General features: G+C 36.8%; 1 protein-coding gene across 18 annotated transcripts in view; it reads right to left on the minus strand.

The window, feature by feature from the left end:
* Positions 1-16633, minus strand: part of GPHN (gephyrin) — a 275747-nt gene that overhangs the window by 12409 nt on the left and 246705 nt on the right. For 13 of the 18 annotated variants that reach the window (XM_040066711.1, XM_040066708.1, XM_040066703.1 and 10 more), the window contains one exon: positions 15971-16092. In XM_040066711.1, coding sequence (XP_039922645.1) covers positions 15971-16092 — 122 coding nt within the window. Of the gene's footprint in view, positions 1-6923; positions 6996-15970; positions 16093-16633 lie in introns of all 18 variants that reach the window. The other 5 variants (XM_040066698.1, XM_040066696.1, XM_040066694.1 and 2 more) reach the window with 1 other exon arrangement.

The following is a 16633-nucleotide window of genomic DNA, read 5'->3' on the forward strand; positions in this document are numbered from 1 at the left end:
GAATAATGGAAGGAACAGTAAAAAGCAAACAAGTATATATTTAACTGTTGTTAAAGTTAAATAGAATGGAAATGTAACTACTTACATATGGAATATATATATGTGTTTGTATATATACTAAGTCACTTAACAAAGGAAAATAATCAATAACCCCCCCTCCCTCTCCAAATAAGCCTAAACTCAAACCAGGTGAAGACTCAGTTCACATCTTTCCTTATGAGGGCAGCATACCACTGGACTAGTTCATCATTCAGGCGTTTTTATTTTGTCATGCAAAAAGCTGAATATTACTGGACTTGGTGCATTTTTAGAATTTTCAGTAGAATGATCTATACTATATAATATACTTTTCTTCACCATTTTAAAATTATTTTCTTTACCATCTCTATAGTGCAAGGCATCAAAAAATGCTACCATCAAAACATACCCAGCCAATAGCACTGCACATCATCTTTAACGTAGTTACAAAATGAATTTAATTATTCCAAAAGGAAAGATGTGATAGAAATTTTATTGCAATGAACTGAATGATTATGTTATTTTGGTTTTTATTTGGAAAAAAATAGAGGCAGAATTCCCTCCCTTGCTGTTGCAGAAAATGTCTCTTTTTTGACATTTTTGGCAGACTTCTTTTTGTCACTCAGGTCTGCTTAACTTTATGTTGTACTTAAGGCTGGTATTCCATGACCCTGCAATTAGCACCAAACACTTCCTACAGGAGTCACCTGTTGCAATATTCAATCAACACTAGTGAACATTTCCCTCGCTTTAGTGGATTTAATGCACTGAGTTGTTATTCAAATTGCATATTAACACTGAGTTGATATAATCAGACAACAAGATAACTATTTGTTTCATTTGTTGTGAAATAGTGAGCAGCTGTTCCTTCAGATTGACATGAAAAAGAATAAATTATGAAAGCTATTAAATTCTGAGAGAATTGACAAGATAACTTTGGCATCTGAGTATAACACGGCGAGATTGTTTTAAAAGGCAGGTGACAAATCACCATGAAGCTGAGAAATAACACTCATTGTCTGAGCAGGTACAAATCAGAAGTTATATTCTGAAGCCCTATCCACTGCAAGGGCAGGATACTGGATTAGCTAGATTAATGGTCTAATTTACTTCAATAAATCCTTTGAAAGAGCTTGTCAAAGTGCTGTTCTTGGATTTTTTTCCTTCATGGACAGAACTGTAACAATTCCTCAAATATAATAGAGAATACCTTTATCAATGTAAAGTAGATTTTGATGGGAAGTCTAATTTCCAGATGGCAAAATTACTGTTTCATTTGGTGATTTTCAAAGTCAGAGTGACATTGCGCACAAGAGAGTGTGCACTTCTAGCATGCTGCAACTTATTACAAAAGTTATACTCAGATATGTTTCAGATTACATCTGATCATCTTTTGTTAATACTTCGAAGAAAATTTGTTATTTAAGGACTGCATACGGTTTATGAAAATATTCATATACATAAATAAGGAACAAATCCAAACTTTCTCTCAACACCTGGAGCAGACTGCGTCTGCACAAATACTATGTGTGTTGTGCATACATTTTTGAAGCCGCATAGTGATTTGCATAAAGATTGCATTTATTTTTAAGTATATCTTTATATTCTCTGCTAATTTTGTCAATTTGATAAACAGAGTATCTACTATCCCAGTTTCCTGACCCTTCTTGTTCATTTTTAGGGTACAGTACAATCTGGAAATTAGTTGGAGGCAGCAAGCATCCAGTAAGCAGATGTGTGACACTGCAGCTGACACCTGTTTTCATTCATTTGAAGAGAGGACTTGCAGGATGGCAGTACAGCAGGAACACCTTCTGGATTCATGAAAAATTCTGGCTATCAAAGTTAGTTTGTGGAAAACTTATTCAACACTTGAGCTGTCAAGTGAGCTGTCTTTGAACTGAAAAGATATATAAGAAAGCATAAGAGCTTGAATAAGAAAATGATGCAAGCCTCATTAAAATAGACATCAGCCATGTAAATTTGCTCCTTTCCACTCTCAAAAGAAATAGCTACATTATAGTCAAGACCAAAGAATTCTCTGTGTTTTAAGTGCTAGTTTGAAGAACCCTAAATTACAGTGTAATTTTCTCTTTCACATAGAAATCAGCGCATGCTAATTCACTTTTGTTGATCCTATTGTTGTGCTTCACTGTCATTAATTATCAATCTGCCAGCTTTTTCTGTGATACAACCCTTAACAGCAGCAGTTTGACACATGCAATTAAACTGCTCCATTTTATAATTTAATATAGAAAACAAATAACAGCAAACGTTCAAAAAATCACCTACCACTCTGCAATAAAATGAGTGATCCCAGTTAAAACTGAACTGGAACAGTTAGGTAGGACTGACTTATCAAGCCATTGTCAGAGTACAAAATCCATAGTTCATTACTAATTTCCAGGACCGTTCCCACCATGGTCTTTGGCACAGGAGTCTCGTTCATTCAATGTAACCTCATTACCTGACACACACTTCCAGTCCTTGCTGTCCATTGCCATATACAGCTGTTACTACTGGGTGACTAACAGAAACACTTGTGGTTGTTGTTGTATTTCTCTATGCAGCAGCCTGGGCTTTTATAAACCCAGGCCTTCTGGTAATCTGTACTTGCAAAATGTGTGCATGCACCACGACAGTCAGCACCTTAAACCTGTGTGCTTTACAGAGATACTGGACACGGATACAGAAGGATACACATGCACCATAATGCACCAGATGCATGCACAAGTGTCTATCGTGAGTTCAAAAGCAGAGCTGGCCAACCTTTCTTGCCTACTGTTTTACTTTATTTGAAAGTATTTCAAGTATTTCAGTTATATGCTGAAAGACATGATTCTTCACAAATTCTGAGGAGCTACAGATTCGGGACACAGTGAAAGCGGAAGGGCTTAGCAGGGATCCTACACAATCACACTAAAGACCAAAGCAGTCCAGCTGCTCTCTAAACTACAGTAGTTGACTGTAAACTTCGTAAGTCTGGAAGTGCCCTGAGTTTAGCACATTCTGGATACATTCCCACAAACTGGCAACAGTGGTTTGTACTACTTTGGCATCTTAGGAAGTCTCTTTTCTGCTAAACAGATGTTCCAGAAGAACAGGTTTAACTGAGGTGCAAAGACCCGCCAGAAATTCCCCTTGCGTGCAAAGATCCCAGTCAAAATTCTAGTTCTACCTCCAAAATAACAAAGAATTTGCCAAATCAAAATTTTCATCAAATAACCAACAGACTACTTGTACTCAGAGATCTCATCAAGCTCAATGACCTTTCTTCTTGAGGAAAGATGGGATATGGATTTGATCCTTTATCATTAACTCTCATTTTTTAACTGCTCAGTCAGCTGAGGTGACAGATTTCAAAATGAATAGATGAATGCAGTGAGGCATAAAGACAAAGCCTGTCACCCACTTCTCACCTCATGGCCAAGAGGAGTATTTTGCTTATCACTAATTTGCAGGATGCAGAATGGTGCATAGATGCCATTATTTTTAGTCAACTAAAATCCACCTTCTGTAGAATATAATATTGAATGTAAATCAATGAATACATTTCAATGAATGAATATTTGATGGTAATAGGAATTCTGTGTGTTTGACTAGTATGGCTTTTGAAAGCAGAAGAAAATTTTGATGTTGGATGTAGAAACATATGGACACACTTCTGAAACTGTATTTGTTTCAAAATTCTCAAGTGTATTTCATCATGTTCTCATAATGTATCTTCCTTCTACCTTCTGTGGTACTTCCCTGGATCACTCTGAACAGATGCAATATGTTTTCCCCAGGAAAAGAGGCCAGCCTGTGAGGAAAGCTGGAATAATTACAGCAGCTTTTGGCTTGTTCAACATGACTATGTAAGTTTTGTCTATTTGACAGCAATATAAAAGAATCTGTCACTGGTACTTTTTGCTATTCATTAATTGCTGCTGCTGCAATATAAATGTTATTTTGCTGAGTATTCTTTTTCATGTTACATTTATGAACTCATAGCGATTTTGATTAGAGGCCTTCAGTTAGAGGTCTTCAACTTTTTTGCTGAAGTAACCATGAGAGCTGTCTAATGCCTTCAGTGTTTTTTCTATACCTGGATGATAATATATTTCCTCTACTTTTTCCTGGACCTGCTTCAGAAGATTCCCACTTATATATATGCCAGAATGACAAAAGATCAGAGAGGTCAGAAAAACAGATAGCCATGGGAGTGCTACAGGAAAAGGTCTCATGCATAGAAGCCAGGTGCTCATGTACTCTGGGCACATTCCTGCATGAAGGGTCCTCGATCACATCCTTGTCTGCTGCTTGTGTACATTCATCTGCAAGCATTTCAGTGTGAATTGTAATTTTTTCCATAAATGCTGAAAGAACAGGAGCGAAGCTTTGATAACAGCTGTTTTCAGGGGCTGTGCCATTGTACAAACTCATGAGCACTTAATTCGCTCTAAATCCAGTGTGTCCTCTGAGTGTAAGAAGCAGCCTGAGAACTGCTGGTTTCCACTAATTAAAAAACTATCCCTGGCTAATTTTGCTGGCTGAAGATAATGAACCTTATCAGTACACTTACCAGAAATCCATTAGTTTTTCTTAGAAATTGGATGGGATTACGCCAGTAAAGCTTTTTATTTTATCTTCCCTCTTACAAAGGAAGTGAGTCAATATGGATTCACTGAAAAGTTTTCACTTTTGGAGTAGAAAATATTCAACAGTTGTAGCTGGGTTGAAATAATATGACTGAGGATTACACTACATAATATAATAATCAATGCCAAAGACATTGCTCATCAGTAAAGATGTCAGTAGACTGGTGAGTCTGAAGGGCACCTGTGGTTCTGCCATTATTTCAATGAGAGCCCTCATGAAATGAGAACTGGCTTATACTGACACAACTGAAAGTAAAATATATGATGGATGTAATTAGTTGTTTATATAAAGCAAATAATATCACCAAGTCTGACACATGGTGAAATGGCATTGCTGTCACAGAATTTCCTACCTTTTCATTTTACTTTAGCTTCAACTGTAAATTTCAAATAAGTTTAAAAGGAATTTAAAGTAATTTCATCCCCCCCTGCAAACTGGTGTAACTGCTATTGATCTACTGTATGGATGTCTCTAGGACAGGTAGAAATGCAGTCCCTAAAAGCAATGCCTCAAAATGAAGGCTTTCTCTAGGAAGCTTCACCCTATACAGAATCATAACTTAATCACCTGGAAAAATGTCTGTCTCCAGAACAAAAATTATTTGGAAGCCACAGGTTAGAGACAATATAAAAAGACCTTTTAAAATTCTCTGTCGTCATCTGTGTCCTAAATCAACGTCAAATGAAATATGACATTGATTTTTGTTTACTAAAAAAAAAAATTCAAATTCCCCAAGAAGAGTAAACTACAGTGTTAGAAATAAATGAAGAGAAGGAACTGAGAAACTCTGAGACCAGCAACTTAATCTTTTTGACAGTTGCTAGTTAGTGGAAGGAACTAGAACTTCATTTGTCTCTACAATACTGGACCATAATCCTTAAAGCACAAAGATGTTTTTAATATAACAAAATTCCCATTGCCTTTTCTCCTGCTCTGGAAGCAGAAGCATTTTTTATTGCTCATGCTTTGGGTAGGAAGACTTGTTCTAGGGGGTGGATTTGATTGGTGCATTCCCTTACACCACTTAGAAGAGACTAAAGACTCATGCAGTAGCAATGAGGTGTGAATTGACTTGAATGAGGAATTCCAAGTCCATCATCTGCTGGTGGATTCCATCTTTTAAGTAATTTTACATAAAGTAGACAGTCTGTATCATGTTCTTGAAATAAATTTAAAATGTTTTAAATACCATTTTTTTGGATGTGTAGTATAGCAAAAGGTTCTAGTTGGCTGATTTCTTTAGTCCATTACATGAAGAAGACCTAGATTTATAACAACCTGGCTTCAGCATGAATAACTAATTGCTAAACAAGAAACAGTTGTTTTGAAAGCTAAGGATACAGCAGATTGACTCAGTCATGAGAACAGCAATTGTTTTCCAGTATGCAAAGCAAACATGAAGCTATAAACCCAATCCTCCAACCTTTTTTACAAAAATGAGACCGTTTACCCCGGTGAGGATCCTCACGTCTGAAGTTTTCAGGTATTAGCCTTTGATAGGATTTTCATTCCTTTTCTACCTATTTTTATTTCCTTCATGAATGAAACTATAGAAACTCTTTTTTTCTGTTTGTTAATGGAGAAAATGACAGGTGGTTTACTTTCCCTCTGTCATCACTTCTGCTCCTTGGGCCTATGTTAGAGGGCAAGTTCTGAAAATTAATCTCTATTATTAAGCCATCTCCTTAAGTAAGACGTAGTATATAATTGCATATGTATTTTGGAAAAAATGCATAGTGAGTAGTGTAGAGGTTTCCTAAATGTTCCAGTTAGCCTGCTCTAGAGGTGATCGGCATAGTGGTGGGAAAACCAAGTATGCAGTATCATAGACTCAGAGAACAACCTGAGTTGGAAGGGACCCACAAGGATCACTGAAGTCCAACTCCTGCTGTGACTGAAAAATCATAACAGTGACTTCCTTGGACTCCACTGCTAGCTTCAAGCAGGATTTTTTCTAATCTGCTCAGTTTTTAAAAGGGAAAAGCCTTGATGGATAAAGATGTTTGCTGCCACTGATGAATAACATAAACATTTTCATTTTATCAACGTTGTGGAGCCATGTAAGCCTACAGTGCACTGGTGCATAAGGACTTAACTGAAAAGGCAGTGCTACTTAATGGACAGAATAAAACACCATCTGCTCCTGTACGGCAAATGTTGGTTGGATCCGTGCTCCAAGCTCTGCCCTGACAGACACCTGGCCGAGCCTGCCTGTGAGCATGCACGTGCCTCAACGTCCCAAGTGGTTTAAAAACAGTGCTCACCAATCTGGTAGGCCTGTCTCCGCAGTGTTCTGGAAGCTCTGTGTCCCTTCTTCTTTAAAAACATCTGGCTTCCTGAGGGTAAAGGAAGCAGAAGGGGTATAATAAAGAGCCAGGGAAGGAGAGAGTCTCCTGGGGTCAAAGGGAAGCTCTGGGCCCAGCTGTGTCCCCCTTGGTGGCTCTAGATATTCAAAATCACCATGGGAAACGCTTCCTCTTTGCAAGGCCAGCCAATGGGAGAGAAAGGGAGCGAACACCTTACTGTTACCGTTTGGATGGGCTTCTCAGAAGGAATGAAGAGTAAAGTTATGGAAGGATTTAGGCTCAACTGGGCATGCCAACAAAGCATAGTTCATCTTTCCTTGCAGTGTCTATGGAGAAGCTTCTTTACTCTTGACTTCCAAACAAAGCAAAACGAAGCGTTAAACAACTCGACATTTTGGAAGGAGGACCATAGATAACGGGAAAATATTTGGAGATGGGCCCCACTGAAATATTTTTACTCACACTTTTAGCTTCTTATTCAGGAAATAGGTCTCAAGGCATAATAACTGTCACCTTCTTAACTACAAGGGGGAAAGAGCTGTAATTATCCTAATTTTATAACTCCATAGTCAATAAAGATGCCACTTCATTCATGAGAAGCTTCATACCCTGCTGCAAGAGGCAGGATTAGAAAAAATGACCAAAACTGAGAAAGTTACTCCTATCAGGACCTTATTTAAAACAATTAATGATTTGCTATGAATTCCCAATTTATGAAAGCAGCATTACCTTTTACAAATACTTCTTCCAAGTCAGTTTTTCAGTGAAAAAACTACTTTTAGATAGTGTCCTTTGTAACAGAAATATGAAATTAATGGAAATTATGTTTATACTCTTAAACGTAGGGCAGTTAAATGTTAAAAAAAAAAAAAATCTTCATTGGACATGAAGATTTATTATGAAAGCCTGAAATCAGATATCCATGACTGAGTATCAGTCATCACTGTGTGACTCTTGAGCTATTTCTTCTTATCAGCCGACTGGACAGTTAACAACAACAACAAAGTCAACCTTCATTCCCAGTCCATGGCCAGCTGATCTTGCACAAGGCATTTCAAGGATCACTTTTGTGCACACTCATGTCCTGTCTGACCTGGGAACGTGAGAAGACTGTGCCAATGCCCCTACACTACTGTAACACATGCCCACAGTCACTGCTAACATGAAATCTAAAATCCTCTTTTATCACCTTGTAAATCCATGCCATGTTTCTCCTCACAGTTCATAAAGAAGATCTGTCAGACTGAATGCATACTAAGGCTGATAGGAAGTGATGGAAAAATATTCTAATTATTCGGGTTAGATGTCCATTTCTTTCTGATAGTCTTCCCAAGAAAGCCATTTCCTAAAATGGCTCCAGTCCCTCATTTGCTATTCCATTCGTTGCCAGAGTAACAAAGTCAATCTTTATTTCTCAAAACAGGGTCCCTGTGTCATGAAATAACACACAAAAGACTTTCAGATTTCATGAATGATCCCAGATTCTGGTTTAACCATCCACACAACAGACAGCAGTCTCAAAAATCAAAAATCTCTTCCAGCATGATGCTAAGCTCTGTTGTGTAATTTCTGCTGATACTACTATGTATTGTCCATTAGAATAACACAAAAAATTAATTTAATTCTCAGAAATAATACTTAAGAGATTATTTTCAACCAGAAGAAATAACTCTTTTTAAAAATTATGTAGTATTTAGAATAGTGTGAGAACCTCCCTGAACTTGCTTCTGTTCGAACTGTAAATAAATATCCAATCCCACTTTGAAATTAGTATCAAAGCATTTGATTTAGTTTCCTAATAACTAATTACTATCACTGTTAAAATTATGCTTTACTTACACTCTGAATTAGTCTAACTTGAATACATAGGCATTGCTGCGGAAATAGAAACTTTATGCAGTTTATTGTCCACGTGGCTCAGTATTAGTGGAAGGAAATCAAGTGGTCTTGTAAGAGCATCTGTTGAGCTAAACACCCTGAGTTTTAGTATTACTTCAGTATACAGTCCATCTTTAAACCACTTAAATTTAATGGTTCTTGTCCTGGGAATACAAAGGCAAGGACAAAAATAACCTTCTAATTCTATAGGAGATTAGCTTTTTATAGATATGCTAGAACTTGTATTTAGATGATTCTCAAATATTTTCTTAAATCTTTGCTTCTTAGGATATAAACCTCCATCCTGTAAATTTTACTTATATTCTTTAATCCTCTATATATCAATTCATATTTGGTTATATTAACAATATACTTAACCCAGTTTTGTAAGTGATTCCTATCACTGACCCACCTTCAGCATTCACCACTTCTTTGACTGTCCTGTGTCTACTGCCTTTATAAGTTTTCATTATTTCCTTCTAGGGTATTAGTAAAATTTCAAGCCTCAAAAATTTCTCAGTGACTTGGGAACTCAAATTCTATGTCCAATATATGCTCTAGGCACTAAGAAGGTTGAAAGTCATTTAAGTGAATGAAACTTTGGCCTCTAAAAGCTGAAGTTGTCTTGGAAACAGAACTTATCTCTCCAAGTACTTTTAAAATTGTTAACTTACGCCTCAAAAATAGACCATAGAAAATAGCAATTTTTATTTTCCTCCAACAAATAAGATTCCCTCTGTTTTCAAAGACAGGATTTTCAAAGTATTCTGTCCTCTTCATTATTTGCTCTTTACTATCAAGTCCTGCTACTGAGCTGTGATTTAAAAAATGCTAATTCAGAAAGGAGCCCATGCATGTGTTGAACACAATTAGGAAAAGCACACACTGCTGTGCATGAGGTTTGCACCTGTCACTTCTACAGCATGGAATTTTATTACCTGTCACACTACGGAGTTTCCTACTGGAACAGAAGACTCCCTGGAACTTGCACTGTCCCACTTCTAAAGTTCTTTTTTCACCTCTGTTTTGGCTCAGAAGTTCCTTGGTGTTTTTTGGAACATGTGCATTAGATGAGATGACTTGTCAATGCGAAAACTTATTTGAAGACATCCCTAATGATTATCAAGAATTATTGTGACAGAGATTAAAATTCCTGCTTGAAAAGGAAAATAGTCTTGACAGGGCACAATGAAGGAGAGGACCTCCACATCTGAATCACCTTCAAACCACTACTCTGTATCCCTGCATTCATTAGGCTACGATCAAAATTTATAACACCATCATTTTTTGAGCAGAATTAGAAGTGAAGTCATTTGAGTAAAACCTAATACTGTGACACCTAATGTAAAGGTCTTTTCTCTACCAAGCGTTTTCTTGCAGTCATTTGTTAAATGATACTACTACTACTACTAATTTTGTTCACAGTATATTTGCTTTTACCCAAACTGGCATTAAGCTGGAGCAGGGAGAGACTAGGATTCTGTGCCTGGATTCTGCCCATACGTCATATTCTAACTAATATAATGATATTGCAAGAACAATTTTGGAGCTGGAGCAGTTTCTCCACTCTCCTCCCACCACTCCAGGTGTTCCATCTATGTTGTAATTGTAATTACATGCAAGCCACACAAATACAAGAGATTTAAACCTTTTTTGGGATGGCAAACTTAAAATTGAAGTGGACTAAATCCTTCAGTAAGATTTCAGTACCCATTCTAAATATGAAGAGACTCTATCAAAGCTTTTATTTTAGGGATATCACAGACTAATGCTGTTACAACAGCAAGGGTGATTTTTAATAGGTTTACCTGTCATTTAGGAGCTCTATGTCCAACAGTATGTCAAAAAGGAAAGGTAAACAAATAAGAGACTAAACACTTCTAATGTAGAAAAGCTCTCATAAACTACTGATTTAATAACTATTCAGATGAATCTTTCAAGAAAGTGAAGAAATAATATAAATTTTCTGAATTTTTCTCCTATGGAGAGAGATTCTTTCTATCTCCACTGTGAAATCACAGGCTCATAAATGAAAATGCTGCTGGAAGCAACTAAATATTATACATGTCTCTGAGAAAAATGATAAGGGAATGAGAAAATAAGGACAAGAATGCAGAGAAGGGGAAAATGCACTCATGTAAACAAAGGTAAAAGCAGAGGAAATTGAATTCATTACATATGTGATCAAAATTCCTTAGCAAGCTTAATAAGGAAGTCTTTCATAGAAGAAAAGCTGTCAAAAGGGAAGATGTCTTTGTAAAACAGAGGCCCATGCTACAGCAGATTTTGCTAGGGCTAAACTTTACACTTGAAACAATGGAATACAAAGAACAACACAAATGAAATAATCAGACACAAAAATATCCTGATAATTAGACTTCTACAGATCAGATCAGAAATGCAACTTATTTTTATCATTGGTTTCCAAAAAAACCCAAATAACTTCATAGACTAACAGCAGATTTTGACCACCCACAACAATATACAAAGCAAGATTTAGCAATCACCAGACACCAGAGGAGAGAGGAATCCATACTGAGTTTCTACTGTAAGTAATAAGTTATCTACTCGGCAAAAAATAGTGGGTTTTTTCATGTTTTCAGAAAAAGGAACAGGCTACAATTCCTTTAGTTTTGCAGGAAGAGAATTATTGTCTTTTGCAGAAATTTTAGAGCTCAATTTAGCCCTGAATATTGCTGTCTTTTTCAAAAAGTTTTTCTGTATGTCATAAACTCAAGAGTTCTGGTAATTGTACAGAGCACAGCAGGATTGCCAGTTGTTTTTTTAATTTTTTAGCAAGTGAGTCTGCAATTCAGACAAAAATGTAAGACACAACAGTAACAACAATATCAGAAGGGTTCTTCCTTTTCTTGTTTTGCATTTGTTTCTTGTGTTTGCAGTAGCTCTGGAAATGGGTATGTCTTCCATTTCTACTCAGAGATGTGTGCTTTTCAAACAGCTTGGCTTTTACGTGCTAAAAACACAAATAGAGAAAATCTAACTAAGAGACCTAACTTCAGCTGTATCACATGCCCAGGTCTGTTCTTTTCTCCTATTGCTTTCTTCTAGGATTTCAACTGTAAACTTTATCTCTGGGTTTTGGAATTGCTGTTTTGTATTTTGAATATTAAGTGATAGAAACAATTTAGGCGAACAGAAACGATGGTGATAATCTCAGAAATCCTTAAAATGCTCCCAAAAGAAATACGGTGTTGGTTTCAAATGAAAGTACAGCTGTAGGCTACGTCAGACTTGAGCGGTCAGTTCAAAATGTAACTTCACGCATGATTAATATGCAAAGGCATTTTGAAAATGCTTCTAACTACTCGTCAGAAACCCAGATATTCAGTGTGCTCGCCCATCTTTTCACGTTCTCTTTGTTTACATGTATCACAATCCTGGGCTTTGAAGCAGCTGAACAAGCTACTTTTTTTACCTAAACACCACTGAGCAATTTGTATGCTGAAACGATATATAGGAATAACCTCTAAGTTTGTCTTTGCAAATACTACTCCAAAAAAATTCTTGTGCTTGAATATTACATCTGCAAATACGATTGAAGATGATTTCCATGGTTGTTAGAAACCTTGACCCATTGCAGCAATTGTAATACCCAACTGTGCTCCCTATTAGCTGCTGTCTAAAACCCCACTAGTGCTTATAGTGTACAGGAAGTGAGACTCCCAGTAAAATGAAGCAAAATTTGCCCCATGAAAATTGTATTTAAAAAAAAGGAAATAGGAATAAGTCCACCCAAATCTAAAGTATGGGAAGAAAGAAATATATACCATGATACATTAAAAAAAACTTCAGGTTTTAAATTTTTCCTTCTAAAAAGTATGTTTGCCAGTATTTTTACAACACCAGTAGATATTGCAGGCATATAAAATCCTCCCATTTTTCAATGTCTGGACACATATTATACATACAAAATGCACATATATATGAGCATGCACAAACACACATAATCCATGGTTTAACTTCAGTAAACCATAAAACAGACACTGAAGGCTTGTTCCCGTTTTCTTACAAACATGCTAACTAAAGTGTCAAAATTGTACCCTTTGTAACATCTTTCTTGTAAGCCTCCTGCATTTGTTCAAGTGCCACAGTACTCAAATCAGTCATCTTAGTCCAAAAATATTTATACTGAAATATTTGCATGGGCAACACTGTTAGCTTTATTACATAATGAAATAACACCATACTTCTTATCGAACTGATTTACAGAAACAGTTTTTCCTTTTGAGTGAAACAGAACTGCAGATGCATTTTTCTGCAAAGATATGGATTGGGCATGTGAGTGTGGAGGAATGGCAGAAGACCTGCTAAGACTGAATTCTGATACCTGTTGCAGAAGACTTTTAGCTAAGTCAACAGTACCGAATTATTCTTTCAAAACATACTGCAAAGTACACTCTGTGATTGGAGGCTCATTATTTCTATTCTGTGAGCTTAAGTAACTACCTCTGCAGAAGCTGCTTTGTTAGCATGAAACAGAAACATTTGAAAAGAATTGTTACTACCTTTGCCAAGGTTATTATCTCAAGACTCAGGGATCATTTTAATAGTGAAGATTCAAAAGAACCAACCTCTCTACTGACTGAAAGCAAAGGTACAGGCACTTCCTTAGACTGATATATTTGTTTCCTGCCTGGTGTTCAGATAGGATCTGGTGTAAAAAAAGGTCATACGGTATATTTGCAAAAAATACAGAAAAGCAAAAAGTTCTCTTGGGCCTTAAATCTCACTACAAGAAAGACATTCCAAAGAAGAGCAATGAAGCTGTTGAAGGATCTGGGGTAAAATATCTGACGGGGAGTGTCTGAGGGAGCTGGAATTGTTCAGCCTGGAGAAAAGGAGTCTCAGAGGGGACCTTATCACTTTCTACAACCACCTGAAAGGAGGGGACTGGTCTCTTCTCCCAAGTAACTTGTGACAGGATGAGAGGAAATGGCCTCAAGTTGCAGCATGGAGGGTTTGGATTGGATATTAGGAAAAAATTTCTTCTCTGAAAGGGCCATCAAGCACTGGAACAGGCTGTCCAGGGAAATGATGGAATTTCCATTCCTGGAGGTATTTAAAATACATGTAGATGTGGCACTTGGGAACATGGTTTAGCTGTGGACTTGGCAATGTTGGTTGGACTTGATGATCCTAATGTCTTTTCCAACATAAATAATTCTATGATTCTAAAGTAATTTGCCATTTATTACTGAGAGCTTTTAAGATTATTTATCTTCATGGACTCTCCCAGCCAAAGAGGTCACAGAAACAATTCCTAAAGGCAATGGAGTACATAGCTACAGTTTTGCACAACGACGTTAGGTTAAACTCTCCTTTTGATAGTGTTGACTACACAGCCAAGTTGAGACTATAGCTATTTGATTAGGGCAAGGCCATAAAGAAGAGGGACTACCAGGGAAAGCATCATTTTCGCTGGATGAAGCTGCTGGAAATACAGAATGTAAGTTGTCATTGACAATAATGTTGGTAACAGCAGCTGTTACTTTTGCTCCTGCAGGTGGTAAAAAGTTCCACCTAGAGTATTTTACTGAAAAAAACCCCTGCCAATCCCTCTACACAGAGATGGCTCTCAGGAGCTAAGAGACTTTTTGTGGCTGTTTTCTTTTTTCTTAGCTACACAAATCTAGAACCTGACCTCTGGATATAATACTTTCATTTGAAAAATTTCTAGTTTCATTTTAAAGTTAAAAAAGGTCCTTATAATACAGAAAGCTCTAGCAATTGAGGACATTTAGATACCATTCCTGAAAAGAACAGTCTCATGAGTTTAGACTCTGTATGACATCACCACCTGAAACTGGAAGCATTCATGGCTAGGAGGGCTTGGTATTTATTGCTGTTTGGAACTGCAGTGTTGTTTTGCTTGGCTAGAGAAGAAAAAAAGGGATACCTGGATGCAGTGAGAGTATTCAGAAGGGTTTGCCTTCCCTAAGATCTCAACTATGATGCCACATTCCCTGTGTGAGTACTTCAAATTCACCTTCATTTCCTGCAGCCACCATGCAGGTTGGTTTAATTACTGCAAAACCATGCAGTGGCTGGTTCATTCATATAATTTCTGTCAAGTTAGTGATATTTTGTATGGAATGCTGCTTTAGGGAAGACTGGGTTTGAAATTACCTGTTCCCTTATAGTAACCTGGTTGGACACTTTTTTAGTCCCTCACTGGGACCTTGTCATCTGCCTTTTTTTTTTTTTTTTTAACTTTTAACTACCCACTAGGACAACCTGAACAACTCTCTGTCAAACCAAGTCTGTCAGTGGGTTTGATACCCAAACTGAAAAGCAAGCAAGACTATTCAAAGCCTCTAGATCTCAATAAACTGAGGAAATACATTATATACTGAGAAACTCAAGCCATGGATGGCAGTCACTGCACAGCCTTGTGAAGGATGAAAAACTGAACACTTCAACCACTTATCCTAGAGCTCTCAAGCGATGTCACTTCACTGCCACTGGGAAACAAGGAGCAATCTCCGTGAGACAAACAGAAAGACTGATCAGTAGTGTGCTACTCTGTGGCAATCAAAGTAAAGACCACTACAGTAAAAAAACCCAAAAAACCCCAAAAAAACTCTTCCACATATTTCTGGAAATGTTGAGCATTATGCGGCAGTGGGGCCTTCCTCAAAAGACAATTACTTAGAATATGACAAAATTTTATACTCTAAATTTATTTTGGCATGGAAAATAAACTCTGAGAAAAATTTTCCTTCTCCCTTTATTTGACTAGAAAAAAGTATAGCTGCTGTAGAAGTGTCTCTCCTTGTGTTTTTTAAGTATAGTGCTTGGAAGGATATTGAAGCAATAAATTCAATTTGCAACAGGGAATAGATTATCTGTTTCAACAAACAGAATGCAAAACAAATTAAACACCATTAAATAATTTTTTTTTTTTTAAAGATTTGCCCTAATATTAGAAAAGACTTATTTCTTGCTCTAATGAAAAGGCTGAAATACTTTCTCCAAGATGTGCCTTGTCACAACACCGTGACGCTTGTAATGAGTGACATTTTCTCTGGTATTTCTTTTTCCCACGGATGCCATAAAGTGCATCACATGAATATGAAGTGACATCTTTACTAACATGTGGTACTTACTTATCACCCACAATTCCCAAGTTGATTGTTGGATAGCCATGTTCTTGGATTGTAGCTAGGAGAGTTGAACGGTTACTGTCCCGAATCTTTCCTGGCAAGAGGTCATCCTCAGGATTCAGCAGCTATAAGACCAGAAACACTCTCAATCAGTCTCCTTGGAATACTGTGCTGTACACAAGTGAGAATTTTTTCTTTGGGTTGGACAGGATATTTTTAGACATATATCATGAAACATACATATAAAGTGACGTAGTGAATTTAAATTAGTCAGATATATAATGTGCTTGTTTAGTCCAATCCTCCATATTGTTTAGTTTGTTTCTACTGGTTCATGTCTGCAAAACATTCTTACTCCTTATGAGTAGATGGTGTCTAATCTCAGACATTAGCAATAAAAAACCCCAACTTGTAAGTTTTCACGTTATTGTTCCTCTTTAAATGGTTTAAGGGAACCTCACTGATATTGTTAACCAGATTTAAAGGTATTAATGAACATTTTGAAGTTCATTGTCTGCTTACCAAAAAGGTTGTCTTTCAAATACAACAATCTGCATCAGATTAAAACACAGAAGCCTTATGCTTAGTTCTTATATCAACTACTATTCGATTAAAAACTTTCTCTCAAGATAGTGTATCGTGACAATTACCTCATATGTATTATGT

This window comes from Hirundo rustica, chromosome 6 (assembly GCF_015227805.2).
Source record: "Hirundo rustica isolate bHirRus1 chromosome 6, bHirRus1.pri.v3, whole genome shotgun sequence".
NCBI lineage: Eukaryota > Metazoa > Chordata > Aves > Passeriformes > Hirundinidae > Hirundo > Hirundo rustica.